The sequence below is a fragment of the Prionailurus viverrinus genome, chromosome B4 (genome assembly GCF_022837055.1).
Source record: "Prionailurus viverrinus isolate Anna chromosome B4, UM_Priviv_1.0, whole genome shotgun sequence".
In the NCBI taxonomy this organism is placed as follows: domain Eukaryota; kingdom Metazoa; phylum Chordata; class Mammalia; order Carnivora; family Felidae; genus Prionailurus; species Prionailurus viverrinus.
This window is the reverse complement of record NC_062567.1, coordinates 19860785-19884838: the sequence shown is the minus strand read 5'-3', so window position 1 is coordinate 19884838 and position 24054 is coordinate 19860785. Positions and strand designations below refer to the sequence as shown.

Genomic DNA, 24054 nt, shown 5'->3' with positions numbered 1-24054 from the left:
GGAGGGAACGGGACTTTATATTAAGCTTACCATAAATAATGGTGATCGGTCAAAATACCGATTTTGTTAAATCGGTGATTCTGGGTGTACACCTAGTGGTGAGGGAGAAATGGTGCTTTTTAGGGCCTTGAAATATAAGGAGCTTCATTCAGGCAGTAATCCTAATGGTTAGATCCTGACTCAAGTGTTACAATGCGTATTTTTCGGTAAGCTTAGGAAAAATGAAATTTCAGTGGTGCATTGGTATACATCTGTTGATTCCACAAATATTTATTGAGCACTTGGTTTTTACCTGGCTTCTGTGTTAGGTCTTAGCTATAAAATGCTGAGCATGTATGTCTGTGGTCTTGGAGATTATACTCAAGTAGGGGAGACAGATTTAAACAAGGAGACACAGAAATAAATCACTACAAATATAGCATTTCCTCTGTAGGAAAAGAAATATTCGTGTTCTGTTCATTCAGTGTACGTTTTTCTGTGTACCTGCTTTGTGCTACTGTTCTGGTGTGAACAAAACAGAATTCCTGCTCTCACGGACCTTATATTTTAATGGTGGGGGAGTGGAACAGAAAATCAATCAATCAGTCAAACAAATGTGTTTCAGACTGTGCTAAGTGCTAGGAGGAAAAATAAAGCAGGATGGAGTGACAGAGAGACAGATAAGGTGGTCAGGAAAAGCCCCACTGAGCAGAGTAACTTCTATGAATAGATGATGTGTAGGTGGAATCCTGATTGAATTAAGGAAACAGGCCATATAAATGTCAGCACTCAGGTGGAGGGAACTGCAAAAGTAAAGCCTCAAAGATGGGAAGGAGTTTGGTGTGTTTGAGATTTGCGTGGCAGGAGCCCTTGAACAGGGGAGAGGAGTTAGGGAATTAGGTCAGAATTCTATCCAGGACCAAGGTCATGGAGGGTCTGTAAGAGAAGAGTTTGATTTCCTTCCCAGTGTGATGGGAAGCCTACTGTAGGGCGTTTAGCATGACAGTAACATAATCAGATTCATGTTTTCACAAACACGTAAACGTTTTAAATAGAAATACAACAGTACACAACACACATAAATCATAAATATGCAGCTTGGTGAATTTCACACAGTGAACACACCTGTGGATCGTTGTCCAGATCAAGCTATAGAAAGTGAACAGCTCCTTAGCAGCCTCTGTTATATCCCTTGTAGTCATCTTTCCCTCCTAGTCTAAAGATAACCACCATGTATTGGTTTGCCTGTTTTGAGTTTTATGAATGCTGTCACATTTTATGTACCCTTTTGTGTTTGACTTTTTTTTTTTAACGTTTATTTATTTTTGAGAGAGAGACAGAGTGTGAGCAGGGGAGGGGCAGAGAGAGAGGGAGACACAGAATCCAAAGCAGGCTCCAGGCTCTGAACTGTCAGCACAGAGCCCGACGCAGGGCTTGAACCCACAAACTGCAGGATCATGACCTGAGCTGAAGTCGGATGCTTAACCTACTGAGCCACACAGGTGCCCCTGATTTTTTCACTTAGTATTATCTTCGAAGTTCATCCATGTTGTATTAGCTGTAAATTTTAAAAATTTCATTTATAGTAGGTCATTTTATGAATATACCACAATTTATTTTTCAATTCATTTGATGGACGTTTGGCTTGTTTCCAACTTTTAGCCCTTATAAATAATGGTGCTCAGAATATTTTGAACATAGTTTTATATGTGTGGATTTCTGCTGAATCTATATCTAGGAGTGAAGATGCTGGGACTCAGGATATGTATATTTCATGGCCAAACTTTAACAGATATTATAAGCAGTTTTGCAGTTTTTCAAAGTGGTTGTACCAATTTATACTCCAATAGGCAGTATTTGAAAATTCTCATTTCTCTCCATCCTTGCCAATAATTGATTGCCAGTTAAAAAAATTTTTTTAGCCATTTTGGTATATGTTTAGTAGTATCTTATGGTTTAAATTTGCATTTGTCTGATAATTAATGAGGTTGAGCATCTTTTCTTACACTTATTGACCATTTCAGTTCCCTCTTTTGTGACGGGTCTGTTCAGATCTTTTGCCCCTCATTCACTAGCTCTAAGAAGTAGGTGAGTTACCTAATGTCTTTGAGTATACTGTTAAAAACCCATAAAATAGGACTAATGTCATCTAATTTTCAGTTTCTTTGAATAGTCTTTATTTGAGTAACAAAGCAAGTTAGTATCAATCCCAGGCCTTCATTTTTCAGAAATCCTTAAGAACTGCTTATTAAATATTTCACTCATTGACACTATCTACTCGAATATAAAGGTTTTTAAGGATGGGAGATGCAGATAATAGAGAATCAACTTTCAAAAAATAGGACTTGTTTGTAAGAAGATAGACTCTTGCTTTGTCCTGTGGAAATTATAATTATTTAGTCAAAATTTGAATTACTTCTACAACAACAGTATCAGTATCATCAACAAAAATCTGGAAATTGATTTGGGAGATGGTCCAGCCAGCTAGTATTCAAGGAAATGCCCTGTGTCATCCAATGCAACCATAAATGCCTGTTCTATAACCAAAGCAAAGGAGTGTAAAGGAATGTAAAAAGCCCTTCTTTTGATATAGAATTCCCTTTTGGCTGTTCAGGCTGTTCATAAATTTTTTAGTAAAATTTATGTAGGTTGGATTTGTATTTTTTATGAGTATTGTATGGACTTTATAGTATTTTAAGATACTCCATATGTGGCTGGTATATTTATGCCTATTTAAAAATTGTACTTGTAAATGGTTTTAGAGACTTTAAATTGTTGTATCTTTGCTTTTCTGATATACTGTTGAATCATTTCTGTGTTTTAGCTAATTAAAGGACTTTTTCTACATGAAAATATTATCTATTAAAAATGATGCATTTTATGATGTAGTTTCCAGAAATATGCTCTGTTGAAAGGCAGTTATATTTATAGGACATAAATTATGGAGTGATTAAAATAATTTATTGCTTTCTAAAAGGCTCTATCCCAGAGTTCCTTTAAATAGCAAACTCCACAAAATGTGTATAAAATACTTTTTAATATTTAATCATAACTTTTTGTGAACAAATTACAAAACAAGGACCTCCTGCATTTGGAGTTTTTTACGTAGCTGGGTTTTTGAAATGAGTAAAACACAATTGGGTTCGACCAAGAAGTAGTGACGCATTTGAAAGGGCATAAACAGACCCCCCACATTCCTACATTAGTAATTGGATGGCAGCCTGGTTTCTCCATCTCGAAGCCCTGTCTCCCCAGGGGACTATGGATGCTTAGATCACGTCATCTCATTTGCCTTTGCTGGACCAGGCAACTCAAAGGTGGACCCACTGTCATGTCTCTGCCTCACGTTAGGGCGCATCCCAGTGCTCAGACTGATTTGAATGTGAGATAGTTGGGCCCTTCTTAGAGTGACTTGTATACTCTCTAAGATCTGGGGTCTGTTTCCCCACATGGTCGTGTCTGAGTGCTTGTGTATTTTAAGCTCTCTTTCTAGTTCCCAGAGATTTTGCTTTGATTTCTACAACCATGTTTTAAGCTATTACTGTCAACCCTCATTTATAATTTTGTATGAGAACTGTGTTCTGAACTCCAATGACGACATGTTTTCTTGTAATTCAATCTTAAACAAGCTGGAGACTCTCTGTGTATTTTTTGTCTGTGTTATTTATATTATAAGTCTTTAAGAATAGGATGTTACAGACAAAGATGTTTAGTCTCACTACTAATGAGAGAAACAAAAGTAAAACAATAAGAACCACTTTTCATTTTAGCATATTTGCAGAGATTAAAAAATACCCACTGTATGCTGGAATACGGATACAGTGGTCTCATGTATTGTCAGTGGGTTTGTGACTTTGTTTTATAGATAGCACTTTGGAATTTTGTATGGGAAACTAAAAACAAACAAAACTATTTGAGCCAGCAGACCCATGCTTAGAAATTTATCCTGACAACTACTTATGGTTTTTCACAAATATTGTCTTTAAAGTGGTTGTAATAGTAGTAATACTAATAGTAAGAGTAGCATAGGGAAGTTTAATGTACTGTGTACATATCTAAATGACTTACCCTATTTAGAACATTCCATGTGTTCATAGGAATGAACATACCCTATTCACTAGGGAAGAGTGAATAAATAAAATGTTTATTCATATGATAAAACATGTTAATATGGAAAGGCATTCATAACATATTAAATAAAAATAAGTAGATTAAATGAACATTTTTCTCAAGTGTATATTTATATGTATTTACATATGAAAAATTCTGGAAGGATGTATATATACACCAAAATATTGACATCCATTTTCTCTAGAGGAGCACTGGTACATGAGTTATTTTCTTTTGGCTTTAGTTCTATTTTCTAATATGTCTTTAATGAACATAACATGTACTGTGTGTTTAAAAAACATAAATTATGAAAGGAAAAAGAAAGATAGGTTACCCATTAACTATTTTCCCCAGATTGCTGAAACAGTCTATCAGTGGCGTTGTGTAGTGGAAAAGTTTCAGGATTAGGAGACTTGGAAACACAGGTTCTGGTCCAAACTATGTCACTCATTAGCTACGAGACCATCAGCAAGTCTCTCTGGGCCTCAGTTTCTGTATTTGTGAAATAAATTCGTTGAACTAGATCTCTGATTTTTAAGCTCCCTAACAGACTGTTGGAAGTTTCTGTAGAACTAGCAGAATGAAGCCGGCTTCGTATGTACAGACTCTCCCTGCCTGTCTCTTCCAGACAGAGCAGCTCAATGTATTTGATATCTGTATACTGAGCTTCTGTTTCAGGATACCTTTTAACCAAAGGTAAGGGAAAGGAAAAAAAAAATACCCTATTTCTAAGATTCAGTAATTCTCAGTACTTTTTATGCTACTTCCTTTAAGCTTCACACCTTCATATTCATTGGCGTATAAGGCTCTTATCGGGAAGACCTTATCTTATGTGTCAACCTTGCTCTCCTGGAAATAACAGGTGTCAGACTATGATAGGCTGCTACATTCATTGAGAGCTAGTGAGGAAATTAATCTTCATGTCTGATGTAATACTCTCTTCCTGATGTAATACTGACCTACCCTACTTCAGTTTGGACCCTAATGAATAGTTGGGGTCACCAATAATAATTGGGTAACTTTTGGCAAATTACTTAACCCCTTTGAGACTCAGTGTTCTATTTTATGAAATGGTGAATGACCAAGTTGGATTATATTATCTCTATGTTTCCTTCTAAGTCCATCAAATTCTGTGATATTATGTAGTCTCTACAGTTCAGTCCAATGAAATTGAGTCAGCTGCTAACCTTGGTTGCCAGTATAGGGTCATTGATAATCATAAATTAAATTAGATTTGGAAAATTTATTTGTATGTTCGTTTAACCAGTCCCTGACTTTGTAGATCATTACAGTGCTTCAAACAAAATAGTGAAACCACATGATACGGGCCTGACGTTCTCTACATATGTCTTCTCTATCCCGTGTGTATGCTCAGAGTTACTAGTGTCTGCTCAGAGGGGACTGCATTATTCGTTGGTAGCTAAAATGAACTGAAGTTCAAGCTGAAATTGGAGATTCCTGTCTGCCCAAAGGGTAGGGATATAATTGTTTTTAACCTAAAAATAAAATCTGTTCTCTGATTCAGAGTCAACAAGATTTTATTCATATCAGAAAATAAGTAGCTTCTGAAAATAACTCATGTAATAAAGCTTCTTTATAAGAAAATACGTGTAAAAATAGACATCTGTATTTGAGTTTACGGCTATTTCTCTATCTTTGTTTGATAGGAAATAGAGCTATATACATTTACTGTCTCAATTGAGAAAAATGGGGGAAAGAGTAAACAGAATAATTCCACAAGATTTTAAATTAATCGTTTTATATTATCCTTTTTTAAATTTATTTTTTTTTAATTATTTTTTTATTTTAGAGAGAGAGAACATGAACGGGGAGAGGGGCAGAGCAAGAGAGAGAGAACCTTAAGCAGGCTCCATGCCCAACACAGGGCTCCATCCCACGACCCTGGGATCATGACCTGAGCTGAAGTCAAGAGTTGGACATTGAGCCACCCTGGCGCCCCTATATTATCCTTTTTTTCTTAAACTCTGCTCATTTAATTCATTTAAGTTTAATTTGCTTTTCATGTACTACTTTCTGTCAGGTTTTTGTTGGGCACTGGAATAAGACATAGATCTGCTCCTCAGGAAGCTGCTCTGTGATTAAAAAGACAAAGGTATACACAAGTAATTATACTACGGTAGGATATGTTGTACGGTAAGGACGTTCTGTCGGGTAAAGGACCTGAGAAACTGCTTCAAAGTACTGGTTGGGGAATTCTCCTGGAGTTGGAGTACTCTGTTGGAGTACAGTGGTTGGGGAATTCTGCTGTAAGGAACTCTGGCACTGAGAAGGCAGTGGACCATTCAGCACAGACGGAATTTTCAGAATACAACCTGTCAGCAAGGAATATGCTACACAACATTGAAGGCAGATGGGCAAAGTTATTAGTGCTTGCAAGCATGTTCATTGTAGAAAATCTAGGAGTTATTTAGAAAAAAGAGAAATCTGGCCTTTGATTCCAAAGAGTGTGTGTGTGTGTGTGTGTGTGTGTGTGTGTGTGTGTGTGTGTGTGTTTAAAATAATTTTTATAGGAGCGCCTGGGTGGCTTAGTTGGTTTAGAGTCCGACTTTGGCGCAGGTCATGATCTCACAGCTCATGAGTTCGAACCCTGCGTTGGGCTCTGTGCTGACGCCTCAGAGCCTGGAGCCTGCTTCGGATTCTGTGTTTCCAGCTCTCTCTGCCCCTCCCCTGCTCACGATCTGTCTCTCTCACTCTCTCAAAAATAAGTAAACGTAAAAAAAACACTTTTTATCATACTCTGACTTTTATATTTTACTTTTTTCCTTAGCATTGTGTTTGGGCATGCCATTTACCATGCCATTAACCATTTTTTCACAATCATGACTTCAGTAGCTATATCATGATTTTATTTATTCCTTTCTGTTGCTGTTATTGGACCTTTAGTTTCCAATTTGCGTTTATAATACCTTGGAATGAACATCTTAGAATATGAATCTTTGCCCTCATCTCTTACTACTTTGCTACTTATTAGGTTAAAAGGTATAAAATTTAAGTCTCTTGATAAATATTGCCAAGTAGGTTTACAGAAAGAGTATGCTCCCAGGTACAAGTGTATGAGAATTTTCATTTGATTCCATTTTCTGTAACACCATGGGACCACGTTTTTGCCTTCCTCCCTCCCTCCTCAGTCCTTCCATCCTTCTTTTCTTTTTTCTTTCCTTTTCTTTTCTTTTCTTTTCTTTCTTTCTTTCTTTCCTTGTTTTCCTGATTAATTTTAGTGTACTATTTTTTCTTCCGTGTCCTTCTCTATCTAGAAAGAATCAGTTAAGTAATTCCCTTCAAAAATCCTTAGGAGAAAAGTATTTTGGAAGCTGAGTATCTTTCCTTTATGATTTGAAAATCTCATGAAATGAGAATTTAGGAACTGATTAATTTCATGTTTAAGAAGAGAATTCTAGCAGTATAATACTATATTGGGAAAAGAGAGAGGTATGTTGTACTAAATGATCAATTCTGTCATTGCATCTTTATGATTAGCAGATATTTTCTGGCAAGAAAGCAGCAAAGGAGGAATGTAACTAAAACTATGTTCCTTGATTTTGGTAGATATATTTAAAAGGCAATAGATTATAAGTTCTCAGTAGAGCCTGATAGACTTTGATGCTGTGGGCAAAATGCTTGTTCTTGTATAAATTGTATTAAACTGTGAATATTTGCATGGTATAATGCTCTTGTTTTGTTGTTTGGGTCTATGCTAAATGTGACTACCACTGTACTCTTTTAAATATACATTTAGCAAATGCTTTATTTCTTTCCATTCTTTGGCTCTTTCCTGCCTTTAGGAAGTTCCATATTTATTAAAACTCAGGAAAGGAAAAAGCAATTAAGCAGAAATTTTAATACTTATTAATAGAGTACTGCTGCATGGTTTGTGGGAGAAGTACATCATTCTGCGTCCCTTCAGCTAAATACGAATACATAAATAAATACGTTTATGTAAAGCAGATTTAAATAACTTTGGCATTCCAGTTAATAGTCATCATTTCATGCAAATCTGTTCCTAGTATGCTAAAAAGACGTTCGACAATCAAGCTGATAAATTTCTGTGACGTTTCGTTTTTTGTGGGTAGTTAGTTTGGAATTTTGGTTTCTGTAAAATCTAAATTATATAAGGCCTTATTAAAAAGAAAGTGTTTGAAGTCTATAGGAGATCATTCTTCTGTGTGGAGTCTTCTGTATGGATTTAAGTATGCCTTGCAATCTAAGAGGACAAATTTATTAGATTAAATAAATACTTGAGTTAGTTGAATGTGTATTTAGTTGTATTTGCCCTTAATAAATGGATTGATGAACTATTTTAAAAATGAAATATTGTTTACAAGTCACGAGTATTTTAAGGAGAATCAGATTGAGTTCTTTTACATTTTGGGTAGAGAGCTGCTTTTTAGAGGAAAGGTTTCTACAATTGGAGTTTTATGTTTTAGGACCGTGGGAAAGTCACTTTACTTCTCTGAGCTTCGTTTTGAAAAAAATGGAAATCCATGTGTCTCAAAGTTGTAATACCACTTAAATATGGTGACACTGACAACACATGGGCGATGCTCACTGGACGTTAGCTGAACTTTTAGCATCACTTATGCTCATATTTGCTTGTAGTTAATATCGGAAGAATTTTTGGTATAATGATGCATCTTGAAGTAGAAATATCTCTCCCTTATATGAAGTGGAATTTAGGCGCTAAGTTGTTCAGGAAACAACCCTGCAGTGTGTACAGCACATGCAAAATATTTTATAAAAATATTTTTCATTTGATTTCTTTTTCTCTAAAACCAAAGCCATAAATGATTTTTTTTAATGAGAAATGAGTTTTAAATATTTCCAGAGATAGCACTAAGGCAGTATGAGTGAAACTGAGGTGGAAATATTGAGAAAAGTCTGTGTGTTCAAAGAGAGATGGTCTCCTAAACCATATGTCCCTCTCGGTGAAGTAGGATGATAGGGATAAACTATGGTAGTGTCTGCTTATGGCCATAGTCCAGATCAGATTTCTGAATTACACATTGAAATTTACTATATTAGCAAGCCATCTTCTGGCATTAAATTGTAAAGGCATATCCCATACAGGTAAATACCGTAAGGAAACCATCTAAATAGTATATAAACTTATGTAAATGCCTTAAAGAAAGTAGGTAAATCCAATGTAAATACTTTATTTTATTTTTTTAAAGTTTTTATTTATTCTGAGACAGAGAGAGTGAGCATGTGTTTGTGTGCTTGTGTGCAAACTAGTGGGGGAGGGGCAGAGAGAGAGGGAGAGAGAATGCCAGGCAGGCTTCATGCTGTCAGCACAGAGCCCGGGGTGGGGCTCAGTCCCACCAGCCCTGAGATCATGACCTGAACCGAAATCAAGAGTTGGTCGCTTGGGGCGCCTGGGTGGCGCAGTCGGTTAAGCGTCCGACTTCAGCCAGGTCACGATCTCGCGGTCCGTGAGATCGAGCCCCGCGTCAGGCTCTGGGCTGATGGCTCAGAGCCTGGAGCCTGTTTCTGATTCTGTGTCTCCCTCTCTCTCTGCCCCTCCCCCGTTCATGCTCTCTCTCTGTCCCAAAAATAAATAAACGTTGAAAAAAAAAAATTAAAAAAAAAAAAAAGAGTTGGTCACTCAACCTACTGAGCCACCCAGGCACTCCTTATGTAAATACTTTAAAGAAACTATGGTATAAAGGATGTCCTTCCAATGGGGAGATGTTCTCAGAGGCTTAAAAAAAAATTTCTTTTTTAATGTTTGTTTATTTCTGAGACAGAGACAGAGCATGAGCAGGGGAGGGGCAGAGAGAGAGGGAGACACACAATCTGAAGCAGGCTCCAGGCTCCCAGCTGTCAGCACAGAGCCCGATGTGGGACTCAAACTCACAAACCGTGAGATCATGACCTGAGCCGAAGTCGCTCAACTGACTGAGACACCCAGGTGCCCTGAGGCCTTTTTTTTTTTTTTAATTGTAATTGCAAAATAACTGGAAAAAGGCCTGTTTCCTTTTATAGGACAAAAGATAAATAAGATGTGGTATATTCACAATGGAATTTTATATACCAGTGAAAATCAGTGAACCGCATCAGAGATGGGGCAGCTGTTCATCAATCCCTTTCCTCCTCTTTCTGGCAAATAGTTTAGTCACATTCCCCAGCCTACCTTGCTTTAATGAATTTTTTAAGTAACAGAATTAGAAGGTGATTCCAGAGGCTGTTAAGGAAGAAAAAAATGAATGCAGAAAATATGCCAGTTAGATTCAGTCATACCTGCTTCCGGAACCAGATTAGTAAGGAGGAACTCCTTAAAACTGTAAGGAAAGGTTTACATGTGCCAGCGGACTCATGAGGATTCTCGTTCCAGGCATTATTTTGAAAGTGAGGTCGCTATTTTAGCAGACAAACTCAGACTTTCCCCTGTTATCATGAAGACATTTATTATTAGTCACAAGAGGACCGAGGGAGAGAATTAAGTAGGTGTCATCTAAACCTGTCACCACCACTGATAACACAACTCAGAGAATATGCCCAGGAAATGGGGCTGAATGGTTGTGAAGAGAAGTACATTCTGACTTTTACCATCTTGTCATCTTATGAGCCTGATAATATTACCAGGTTATATGGGTCATAAGTAAATTCGAAATAACTTTTCGGGGCACTGGGTGGCTCATTCGGTTAAGCTTGACTCTTGATTTAGGCTCAGGTCATGATCTCACGTTATGTGAGATCGAACCCTGCATCATGCTCCGTGCTGATGGCGTGGAGCCTGCTTGGGATTCTCTCTCTCCGTGTCTCTCTCTGTGTCCCTCCCCTACTCTCTTTCTCTTAAAAAAAAAAAAAAAAAGATAAAAAGATAAACTTTTCAAAGTCATAGTAGTTTAAAAAACATTAAAATTTCTCGAAATTTCACAATAATCTTCCCAATTTTTAAATTTACCACAAATTTTAAAATACCTATCTTTTATGAGGGTGAACTTGTAAAATTGAGGAATTAAGAACTTGTGTCTTTGAAATATTGGGATCTGAAAATCAGAGAAAGAGACAGAAGGGAGAAAAGTGCATCTATGTAAAAATTACATTTAAAACCAGAACTCTGAATAGGAAAGGAAATCACATAAAAAAATACTGATTCAAGATAATTGTAAATCATAGCATATAGGAATAGCAGCAGAAAGGACCCATGTCAACAGTCAACCTAGATAAAAGATATTATAGGAATTTGCAAGGAAATAATGTAAAAATTAAGAGTTACATTTTAAAAATTAAGTCCAGGTATTTAATTTGAAATGTTTTAGACTAAAGTCATCTAGATTTTTCAGTTTCTTTGCTCATCATCTTTCATCTCTTAAATATTAAAATACCTACTGAGAACTAGAATCCTTGGAAAAACACATCTAGATACATCTTTAGGAGACTCTAGAAACAGAAGCTGCAAGTCAAGGGTTAGCAAGCATACTTAGCATATAAAAAAACTTTATTCAAGTGTGTTTTAGCTTGAACTTGGAATTTAAATTGGACTTTAAACAGACAAACCCTGAAAAAATCATGTTTCCACATACGTTGAAAAATTTTGCAGAGAAATGCCACACCAAGGAAACCTAATATGTGAGGAATAATTTGCTGTAAGAGTAACCTCTCTGTGGCATTACAACTATGGAGGAAGTACTTTAAAGATAAGCAATATCTAAATGATGGTTGTCATTTCCTTTCTACTCATGACACAGAAGCTAAAGAGTAAGTTCTATCACCTACTAGCCGGTTGGTTTTGACGGGTTACTCAATCACCATGAACCCAGGTCTCCATCAGACTTGCTATGATGTCTGTAAAAATCTAGCAGACACTTTAATGGAGAATCCAGATTTTTCTTTTCCCTTCAGACAACACTGTGGTTTATGGTTCATCTGAGTATCTGAAAACTGTTTTCATGATACCTTTTTGAAAGAAGCCATTATTTATTGGTGACTTCTGGGTTATTTATTTTTATTTTTTTTTATTTGTTTTCAACGTTTTTTATTTATTTTTGGGACAGAGAGAGACAGAGCATGAACGGGGGAGGGGCAGAGAGAGAGGGAGGCACAGAGTCGGAAACAGGCTCCAGGCTCCAGGCTCCGAGCCATCAGCCCAGAGCCTGACGCGGGGCTCGAACTCACGGACCGCGAGATCGTGACCTGGCTGAAGTCGGACGCTTAACCGACTGCGCCACCCAGGCGCCCCTATTCTGGGTTTTTTAAAGAATAGTTAACTAGTGCTTAGTATGTGTGATTTACTGTTTTTTGTTTTTTTTTTTTGGTTTTGTTTTAACATTGTTTTCCAGTTCTTTTTTTTTTTTTAATTGTTGTGTTTATTTATTTATTTTGAGAGAGAGAGAGAGAGAGAGAGAGCAAGCAAGACAGGGGCAGAGAGAGGGAGTGAATAAGTGGGGATGGGGGGAGGGGCAGAGGGAGGCAGTATCTCAAGCAGGCTGTGCCCTGTCAACACAGAGTTCCATGTGGGGCTCCATCTCACAAATGGTGAGCTCACGACCTGTGCAGAGATCAAGAGTTGGACACTTAAGAGGCGCCTGGGTGGCTCAGTCAGTTAAGCGTCCGACTTCAGCTCGGGTCATGATCTCATAGTTCATGAGTTCGAGCCCCACATCGGGCTCTGTGCTGACAGCTCGGAGCCTGGAGCCTGCCTCGGATTCTGTGTTTCCCTCTCTCTCTGCCCCTCCCCTGCTCACGCTGTGTCTCCCTCTGCTTCAAAAATAAACATTAAAAAATAAATTAAAAAATAAAATAGTTCACCTTATTACAAAAAAAAAAAGAGTTGGACGCTTAATTGACTCAGCTACCCAGGCGCCCCATGATTTACCGTTTTAAGCACTTTCCAGACTTTAACTCTTTTAATTCCATAAGGATGTGAAGTATGCACTGGTATTATCCTCATAGTAAAGATGTGGAACTGAGGCACAGATGCGTTAAGGAACTTGTCCAAGGTCCACAGCTGGAGAACCAAGGACCCAGGCCCAGGTAGACTGGCTCGAGTCCGTGCTTAGTCCCCTCTGTGCAATCCCATCTCCTTGGGTTATCAAAGAAAAAAATCCAGCCAGACGACAGCCTTACCTGTGGTAACATTTCAAAACTGTAAAGGAGAAACATCTTAAAAGGGTGTTGTATCGGGGCACCCAGTGGCTCAGTAGGTTAAGCATCCAACTTTGGCTCAGGTCATGATCTTGCATTTCATAAGTTCAAGCCCTGCATCAGGCTCTGTGCTGACAGCTCAGGGCCTGGAGCCTGCTTCAGATTCTGTGTCTCCCTCTCTCTCTGCCCCTCCCCCAACTTGTGTTTTCTCTCTCTCTCTCTCTCTCTCTCTCTCTCTCTCTCTCTCTTTCTCTCAAAAATAAATAAAAACAGGGGTGCCTGGGTGGCTCAGTCGGTTGAGCGTCCGACTTCGGCTCAGGTCATGATCTCACGGTCCGGAGTTCGAACCCCGCGTCGGGCTCTGTGCTGACAGCTCAGAGCCTGCAACCTGTTTCAAATTCTGTGTCTCCCTCTCTCTCTGCCCCTCCCCTGTTCATGCTCTGTCTCTCTCTGTCTCAAAAATAAAATTAAAAAAAATAATAAAATAAATAAATAAAAACATTAAAAAAAAAAAAAAAGGATGTGTTATCAGTTTGAAGTCTGGCCTATGGGTAGCCTGGGTGGCTTAGTCAATTAAGCCTCTGACTCTTGATTTCAGCTCAGGTCATGATCTCCGCGTCCTGAGATCAAGCCCTGTGTCAGGCTCAGTGTTGAGTGTGGAGCCTGCTTGAGTGAGATTCTCTCTTGCCCTCTCCCTGTGCCCCTCCCCTGCTTGTGCACACACCCATGCCTGCTCTCTCTCTCTCTCTCAAAAAAAAAAAAAAAAAAAAAAAGCCTGGCACTAAAATAAGAAAAATATTACTTTAGGAAACTGATAACATTGTCAGTGGTAAGATAAACTAAAATACTTTCAAAGTAGGAGTAGGACTCATAATCTTAGGTATATGATAGAATTAATATTAGAATGTTTTAAGCTGAACACAGCCTGGTTCCTGGAAACTGCTAGGAAGCTATCCAGATTCTACTTAAAGTACAAGTAGTTACAAAAGATAGCTGAGGGGTCATATATTTATTGTGTGCATAAGCATTCTTTTGTAACTCTTGCGTTTACTTTCATGACAGCTCAGGATAACATTTAGACTTTGTCCTTTTTACCTATGTGAGTGTTTTTTTTTTAAATATCTTCATTGAAGTATAATTTACATGCTATAAAATTCACCTGCTACTGTCAGTTTGCATTTCAGTGGTTCGTACTAAATTTATACAGTTGTGGAACTTTGATCACAACCTACTTTTAGAACATTTCTATTATCCTAAAAAGTTCCGTCATGCCAATTTGTATTCTCATCCATGAGGTTTTAATTTCCTTTATTGTTATATGATTGTTTTCCTCTTATACCTTCTTTCACTCCTTTGGGTTGCTTTGTCTAATTGTTATGTCTGGGTTTTATGCAGTTAGTTTTCGTCCTTTATTTTGGTTTCTTTTAACCTTGAGCTATTATTTATTCAATCGAGTGACCTTGTTATGAAGTCTTTTAAGGGGATCAAATGACAGTCCTTAATCCACAGAAATTTAACTGCCATTGTTCTAGTCTCTTGGTTACCTCTTGCACCCTGATGCTGCTAGTACATGACTTGATGCTCATGGTGGGGAGGTGAGACGCGTGGAGAGGGACATGCCTTAGGGGTCTTCTTAAGTGGAGGATTCTGTACCTGCTGTGCCCTTCACCGTGTGCCTGTGGTTTGCCCTTCTGATAAAGTCATCACATCAAATGGCTCTGTGGGTAAGTAGAAAAGGAGTAGAGAAGGCCCATGTGTGTATTTCTTTTCATCTTCTCTTTCTATGTGGAAAGAAGTATAACCCTCCCTTCTGTCCTGTCGGGAAAAGGTAGGAGGCTGGAGAGGATTTAGTGTGATGTTCTGGGAAGGTGAAATAATAGAAACAATTGAGCTGTGTTGCATTAAAAAATCTTTAAAAGTTTTCAGGATCAAAAAAGAAATTCCTTATTCTTCTTCATCCCATCCTCTCCATTTTTGTGAAGAAGTCAGTAGAATAAGACATAGCAGGCTTAGTTAAGAAACTTGAAACATGAACTCATAATGCAAGAGGGTTATCTCTATATTCAAAGGAAAAGTAAAGAAAACTTGAATATATTTGGAAGCTCAGGGGCCAAATCATAATACTTCACTCAAGATAAATTTAAGACATGGACAGTTTTCAAAGTGGTAAAATTGTAGTCCTGCAGGAAAGTGAAATTTAAAAATATAATAAATTAGATCAAAGAGCTATTGGGGAGAAGAATCTTTGCAGACTACAGAATAAAAGAGAAGAAACATAATATGACATAGGGGAGATATTCTAGCTTTAGATTCAGGAAGCCATGATTTTAATTCTTGCCCTGACACTAGCCAGCAGTAATCTCAGATAAATCGCATAACCTATTTGGGCCTCAGTTTCCTCATGTGTAACATGAAAGGATTTATTAATCTTGATTAAGTCTTGAAGAGTCTTTTGTGCTTTACAATTATATAATAAGATGGCAACACATGAATAGATGTTTATTATTAGCCATTAGGGAAACGCAAAGTATAATCACAGTACCTATCACTACACACCTATAACAATGGCTAAAATAAAAAATAATGACAGTACCAAATGCTGTCAAGGAAGCAAAGAAATGGGATCACTCATGCATCATACATCCTGGGAACCTAAAATTGTATATTCACTGTGGAAAATAGTTCGGCAGTTTCTTACAAAACTAAAGATGCAGTTACCATATAACCCAGCAATTATGCTCTTGGACATTTATTCCAGGGAAATGGAAATTATGTTCACACAAAACCTGTATACAAACATTTGTAATATATTTATTCATAATAGCCCCAAATTAGAAACAACCAAGATGTCCTTCAAACAAACTGTGGTGTATCCATACCATGGAGTACTATTTAGCAATGAAGGAGATGAGCTGTTGACACATGCTTGGGTGATTCTGCAGAGAATTAGGCTGAGTGAAAAAAAGGCAATCCCAGAAGTTTACTGACTGCATGATTCCATTTATATAACATTGTTGAATGATAGAAATACAGAGCAGAGTAGTGGTTGCCTAGAGTTAGGGGCTGGGTGAGGGGCAAAGGGAGAGGGTGGATGTGGTTATGAAAGGACCACAGGAGAGATCCTGTGGTAAAAGCACTGTTCTGTATCTTGACTGGTGGTGAATATACAATTGTACACATGCAATAAAACTGCACAGAGCTAAACATAAACAGGATACAAGTAAAACTGCTCTGAATATGATGAATGGATGCTATCCATGTCATTATCCTGGTTGTGATACGTACTATAGTTTTCCAGGATGTTGATGTTGAGGGAAATTGCATAAAGATTAAGGAGATCCCTTGGTATTATTTCTTACAAATGCATGTGAACCTATAATTATCTTAAAATTAGAAGCTTAGGGGCGCCTGGGTGGCGCAGTTGGTTAAGCGTCCGACTTCAGCCAGGTCATGATCTCGCGGTCCGTGAGTTCGAGCCCCGCGTTGGGCTCTGGGCTGATGGCTCAGGGCCTGGAGCCTGTTTCCGATTCTGTGTCTCCCTCTCTCTCTGCCCCTCCCCCATGCATGCTCTGTCTCTCTCTGTCCCAAAAATAAATAAATGTTGAAGAAAAAAATTAAAAAAAAAATTAGAAGCTTAATTTAGAAAACAAAATAAATTATGTATATTTTATTTACCCTTGTATCCTAACTGGGTGGAACAGTGTTAGATACACAGTAGGTTCTCAGTATTTATTTACTGAATAAATGGGGGATTGCTTATGTGCATGTATAAAATGATTCTTTCATTTGGATCACAAAAGGAGGATCTAGTCACTGCTTAAGTCTTGACTAAACTATTTAGGTGATTAATCCCAGAATAATAACCTTTATCCTGCAAACTTTACCTAATTGTATTATCACTTTTGCAGTTACATGAGACTCAGCTTGATTCCCCCATGTTGATGTTTGCTCTTACTCCCTCTTTCTAGCAAAGTCCTAGAAGGGAGGATAAACTAAAATGCATTTATGATAAATTAGCTTCAGGTGCACAAAGTCTCCATAGATGATTTCAGTCTTGATTATTGTAGCTTTATGATAAGCCTTGAATTCTTGTTCTGTAAGTACACCAATTTTGTTCTTTTTCAAATTTGTTTTAGCTGTTTGGATTCTTCTCATTTTAAAGTGAATTTTAGAAATGGTATGTTAACTTCTAAACAGAAATCTCCTGAATTTTTATTGTGATCTCATTTCTAGATCAATTTGGGGAGAGTTGACATTTTAAGAATAGTCTTCTGATCCATGAACATGGTATATCTCTCCATTTATTTAGATATGCTTTAAATCTCTCGGCAGTGCTTTGGATTTTCAGTTAATAAGCCTTGCAAATCTTTTGTCAGATTTGTCCCTAAGTATTTCATATTTTGAGCAGTATTTTAAAAGTTTTTTCAGTTACCAATGCTTATTGTAAGTATGTAGAAATACAACTGATTTTTGTATATTGCATATTATTTTCATTCACATTCCACTGACTAGAATTCCATTGACTAGAATTTGGTCACAGCTGCTCTTATGGCAAGTTTGCCTGGAGAATGTTACTATCTAGTTATCTTTCCAGGAAGAAGAGAAAATGAAATTGATGAATAGCTAACTATTAACAGCCCAAATACCGACTGTGTGATGAAAATATTAAGGATTTAGAAGTCTCTTGGATTTATTTTCTTTGTAGTGTAATAAATTTTTTATCATGCAAAAATTAATTTCAGGACATTTTTTAAGTTTTAACACCTTTATATGAAGCAAGTCATTCTGAAGGAAGAGGTAGATTCACTAGTGAAACATAATAAAAATATAATAAAATGAAGCATGTTCAAGTATTTGCCATTTGACAAAGGTGGCATTTCTTTTTTTTTTTTTAAGTTTATTTATTTATTTTGAGAGAGAGAGAGAGAGAGAGAGAGAACAAATGGGGAGGGTCAGAGAGAGACGGAGAGAGAGAATCCCAAGCAGGCTCTGTGCTGTGAGTGCAGAGCCCAATGCAGGGCTTGAACTCAGGAACCATGAGATCATGACCTGAGCTGAAATCAAGAGTCGGATGCTTAACCAACTGAGCCACCCAGGTGCCCCAAGAAAGGTGATATTTCAAACTGCTGAGATGAACTTGGAATTGTAATTTAATACAAAATCTTAGCAGTAATGCAGACACAATTTTGAGATACCTATTAGATTGGGGGAGATATCTGGGCTAGATTTAAAAATTAGGGGTTGTCTATATATAAATGGTATTTAAAGCATTAGACTGGATGAAATCACCAAAAGACAGAGTAGAACTAGAAAAGTCTATGGACTGAGCCCTGGATATTCCCAATGTCAGAAGTTGAGCAGATGATGTAGTAACAAAGGAGACTAAGAAATAGCCTATGAGTTAGGAATAAAATCAGTATGGGAAGTCAAGCGGAGACAGATTTTCAAAAAGGAGAAGTGATTCTTGAACCCATTGGTAAGTCACATTAACAAGAACTGAGAATTGACTGCTCAGTTTAGCAATGTGGAAGCCGTTGGTAACCTTGACCGGGACAGTGTCAGGGAATTATGGTGGCAAAAGCCTGACTTAAGGGGATTCAAAAGAAAATGGGAGGAAAAGAATTCAAGAGAGCAACTATAGTCACCTTTCAAAGAGTTTTGCTCTACAGGATAGGCAGAGTGGTGGTGGCCAACAAGGTGGTAACTTGAGAGGGCTATGTGGTTCGAGGATTTTGTTGTTGTTACTTTAAAATTAAAGAACCTACAAAATGTGTCTATGCTGATGGGAATATAGTAAAGAAAATAGATGATGTGAAGGAGAGGGGAGAATTGCAGGAATCACCTCTGTGAGCAGTAAAAGGGGTCTGGTACATGGGTAGGGACCCCAGAAGAGTGGGCCATCGGAGCAGGATTGTGATGAGAAAGAGGGCAGGAGAAGCTGGCCACAGCTGTAGGGGGGTAGATGTGGCAAGCGACTAAGCTCTCATCTCATGGCCTGTGGTTTTCAGTGTGACAGAAAGCAGGGTCATTAGCTGCAAGTGAGGATGAGAAGGGATAAAATAGTCATGTAGCTCGAATATACTGGACAGAACTATATTATTATTGGCAGACAACAGTAAAAGCTCCCTTGAGGTTATGAACTTAAAATGAAAACAGCTTCATATTTATTTATTTGTTTGTTCAATTTCTTTCTTTCTTTATTTTCATCTCCGCTCACGTTTGGCCACACAGGTGCAGGCCCAGAGCAGGCAGTGTTAATTATTTATCCGAGGTTAGATTATGTCAAGGTTAAGACTTCGAGGAAGGAAGAGAAAGGCAATGGAGTGAATTGAAGCTGGCTTACAAGGGAAGTGAGAACATGAGGTGGTGAGGGACAGGGAAGAGGTAGGAGGCAGCAGCTCCAGACGGCAGATTGAGAAGAGCTGAGGGATGGATGGGGGGGAATGAAGAGTGGGTGTTTGATTGGAGATTGCGCAGGGTTCTCAGCCATGACCAGATGAAAGCCAAGAGTGGAAGAGAAGAGAGCAGAATGCTGGATAGCCAGGGTAGTGGAAGGACTAGCTGTGTGGGTGCTGAATTTGTGCTCAGGACTTGAAGGTCTTGTCTATTATTTTCTAATTATCTTTTATTTCTGTTGGACTCTCTGATAACAGTTTTAGTGTTCTTAGTAAGAGAATCACGTCTCTTCTTTCATAGTTTGTGTTTCTTAGTGCTTTACGGGATGGTCATGGTGTTAGCTTCATACCTTCTATCGCGTTTTCAGTTTTAACTGTTAGATTTAACCAAGGGTTCTTTCTTACATCTGATTACCTTTCATAGCACCCCTCTCTAGAAAAATCACGATGATCTACGTGATTTGTAATACAAAGAAGATGGTTCCTCTTTCTCCTTTAGGTTTGTATCTGCACTCATACATATGGTTTTTGTCCAAGTGAGGAAGTCTATTGAATTTTCTAGTTAACTTTTAAATGTCTTTTTATTTTAGGTATCAAAGAGTAAAGATGGAAAAGAACAAAGTGAAACTGTATCACCATCCGAAGATGAAACATTCTCCTGGCCAGGTCCCAAAACAGTTATGTTGAAAAGAACATCTCAAGGCTTTGGTTTTACATTGAGGCATTTTATTGTTTATCCCCCAGAGTCTGCAATTCAATTTTCATATAAGGTAAGAACATTAATTAAAGTAAGTTAAAAACAACAACAACAACAATGCAAGGCAGTTCCTGTCTCCTTCTTACCTTCCTCTCATCCTCCCCTTGTGCCTTCCTTATGAAGGCTCCATCCTTCTGGAGGTTAATGAGGTTGTTATTGCCACGTTTTGGGGAGGGCACTTTGAATTGAATTGAGGCTTGCTTTGATTTTACTAGAATTTCTAAATAACTATTCACATATGGGTATTTTTTTTTTATATTGTAGGATGAAGAAAATGGCAACAGAGGAGGTATGCTATAGAAATTTTAATTTTTCTCTGTTTTGCTACATGTCTTTCTATTCCTTAAGTAATATTAAATGAGCTGATACAGTTTTTCGAGTCCAAATATATATATAACTCTTAGATGGGAGAGCCCTAGAAATGAAATACTTTTACTGTTTTATGGATTCCATTGTCTCAGCATGATTTCAACATGCGGTGATTTTATTGTTAATTATGTGTTAGTGCTTATGCAGGGGAACATCTATGATTCTGAGGAAAGTAATTGTGATATTTTTATTTAATTAGTAATCTCTTAAATTCAGTAATGTTTTTTAGGTAAGAAATGCTGTGTGTTTTATCTAGTAGATTTAGTGACTCAAATAGTGAAAAAGAGAGTACTTGGGGTCTTCTCATAGTTAATCTTACTCTTGACTTAAGCATTATCTTTAATAAGCTTATTAAAAGGAGAATCAGGCCGGGGATGGGGATATTTCTTATTAATGTCCACTCATTTTTGTTTTAATTTTATATGAACTCTAATGAGTTAAAGGTCACACACAATAAAATGTGCCTATTTTAAAAACTTTTATTTCTAGATGATTTTAGACTAGAATAAAGGTTGCTAAAATAGTACAGAAGTTTCCATATGTCCTTCGTTTAGCTTCCCATAATGTCCAACAACTTACACATTCGTGGTACAGTGAACAGGACTAAGAAATTAGCATTGGTCTGATACTGTTAATTAAACTACAGACTTTATTTGGTTTTTTACTAGTTTTTCTACCAGCATCTTTTCTCCGATGCGAGATTCCACATTGCATTCAATTGTCTTGTCCCTTTGTCTTCTCTAGTCTGTGACAGCGCCTCAGCCTGTCCTTGTATATCATGGCCTCAACACCTTTGAAGAGTACCAGTGCATTATTTTGTACAGTGCCCATCAGTTTAGCTTTGTCTGATGTTTTCTTATCATGACTTTGACGTTACACCTTTTTCACAAGAATGTCATGTTTGCGCCAATCTTAAGTGTACAGTTATACATGTAAGGTGCATTTCGATAAATCTATAACTTGTGAAACCACCATCCCAATCAAGCTCTAATACCAAAAAGAACCTTTCTGTAGAATCACTATGTTTTACACCTGAAACTGATGTAACATTGTATATTGCTACATACTTCAATAATTAAAAAAAAAAAAAACACAAAAAACCTTTCCATCATTCCATAAAGTTCCCTTACACAGCATTCTGCTGTTCCTAGACAACCACTAATCTGCTTCCCATCACTGCAGATTAGTATTTCTTATAAATGGAATACCATATCATGTACTCGTTTGTGTCTTTTGCTTGCTGTAGTATTTTTGAGGTTCCACTGCATGGTACGGATAGATACTAACCCTGCTCTTTCATTTGTTGCTGATTAGTTTGTTTGAATACACCGCAGACTGGTTATCCACCCGTTTGTTTATCCACTCCCCTGCTGATGAAACTTTGTAATACCCATATCTGATTTGCGGTCTTAGAATGGTCATGCTAAGGTTAAAGGGGAAGAAAACAATTTCTTTCAGCATTATCAAAAGTATTCTGTGAGTGTAAGGCCAGGTAGGACCCTTCATAAGTTATCACTGTTGTGCAGGGAGGGCCACTCTTGTGTCACCATCTGTCATGCACTGGGGTTCAGGAAGAATTCCAAATGTTACTTGGCATGAGCTAGAAATAGGTGTTAGCGAGGAAAGGGAAAGCTTACAAAACCAGCTTCAGCAAGAGGAAAGAGGATGTGGGTCTTCTGTCCTCCCATCATCCCGCAGGACGATGTGCTGGTGCTCAGGTGGCCTGTTACACACAGCATCTAGAATAATGCTGTCTTTTAAGAAACAGTCTGACTTATGTAAAGTCAAGAATTGGTGGATAAAACAGGGTATAGTTAGTATGATATGAAATTACTCTGTCATATTTCTCTGCCTTGAGAAAGTTAAAAACAAAGAAGTTTGTTCCGTATTTGTGAATACCTGAGGACAAAGAATTCACATAAAAGTCAAGGATATCCTCAGTTTAGAAGCCCTGAACATCTTAGAAGAGCAACCATCACTTTGTACTCAGTTCTGATTCCCTGGCGAGCAGTGAATTTGGGAAGTTCATGGAGTTTAAGCAGTGACTGACTGAGTCGTCCTCTGCCTCCTCTGCCCCCCAGGCCTAGGTTTGCTCTGGTCATCCCAGTTGGTAGTGGGGTCACAAGTTAGTCCATTGAGGCCTAGTTAGCTAAAGTATAGGTAGCCCTCATAATACCATTTCAACTCAACTCATCAACCAACCATAAGAACATATTTTATGAGAATAAATTTTCTTTATCTTAATTCAGCTGAATATGACGATTTTTATTTTACAGTTTCATCTGCTGATAAAACTTACTTTCAAGCATATTGAGATTACAAAATCTTTTTATGTGAATTTTGGTTTAATGAAATAGAATCCAAGCTCCAGTGTAATGATCCGAGTCAAAGCCTAGAATCACTGGAGAGGAAGTAATTGCCAGAATTTTATTCAAACTCCTAAGAGATCCTGTGATAATGCCAAAATTCTGTGAAACAGTTGAAAGGTTTTGTTTTAGTGTTCTTTCCTTTTGGCAATTTAGTGGAATCCCTTTTGACACTTGACTTTCTGATTATTCTCCTTACCCAACTTCCATTCTGGTATGTTTCTTAGAGCCTATGTATGTGTATTGTCTTGTGTTTTAAAATTATTTTTTCTTGTTGATTTGTTTTCTGTATTATGATGCAAATAATATTTATAAGAAAAAGGCCGTTAAAGTAGAAAACTATTTTTTGTTGATGATAGTTGTTGATAATTGCTATCTTGTTGTTGTCCTGTTGTCCCTTAAATCTCTGGAGAAGATCTTTATAAATAATCAAAACAAGAATAATTAGAAGTTTGTAATTACTGTTATTTCTTTTCTACTTATTCTATGAGTAAAAATTCTGTCGAAATTAATTATAGGGACATGTCCAGGAGTGTGTTTGTCATTTTGTTAGGTACCTAAGTAACTGTTGGATTTCTACTTCGGCATCAAAATGTATATTTAAGCATTAATAGTACAAAAAAGTAACTGGGAATTTTATAAATTCTCTCAGTAGTAAAAATTTGTATTTTGTGATTGCAGTTTCTTTTTTTTAATTTTTTTTATTAAAAAGAATTTTTTTAATGTTTATTCATTTTTGAAAGACAGAGTGAGAGGAGGCAGGGCAGAGAGAGGGAGACACAGAATCTGAAGCAGGCTCCAGGCTCTGAGCTGTCAGCACAGAGTCCGATGCGGGGCTCGAACCCATGAACTGTGAGATCATGACCTGAGCCGGAGTTGGATGCCCAACCAACTGAGCCACGCAGGGCCCCCTATTGCAGTTGTTTCTGACTAAAGAGCTCTGTGGCCTATGTTGGAGTTTTCTAACCAAGGC

General features: G+C 37.6%; 1 protein-coding gene across 1 annotated transcript in view; it reads left to right on the top strand.

The window, feature by feature from the left end:
* ARHGAP21 (Rho GTPase activating protein 21) overlaps positions 1-24054 on the top strand; it is a 137887-nt gene that overhangs the window by 40271 nt on the left and 73562 nt on the right. Inside the window, 2 exon segments of the mRNA XM_047866336.1 lie at positions 20180-20359; positions 20611-20635. Coding sequence (XP_047722292.1) covers positions 20180-20359; positions 20611-20635 — 205 coding nt within the window.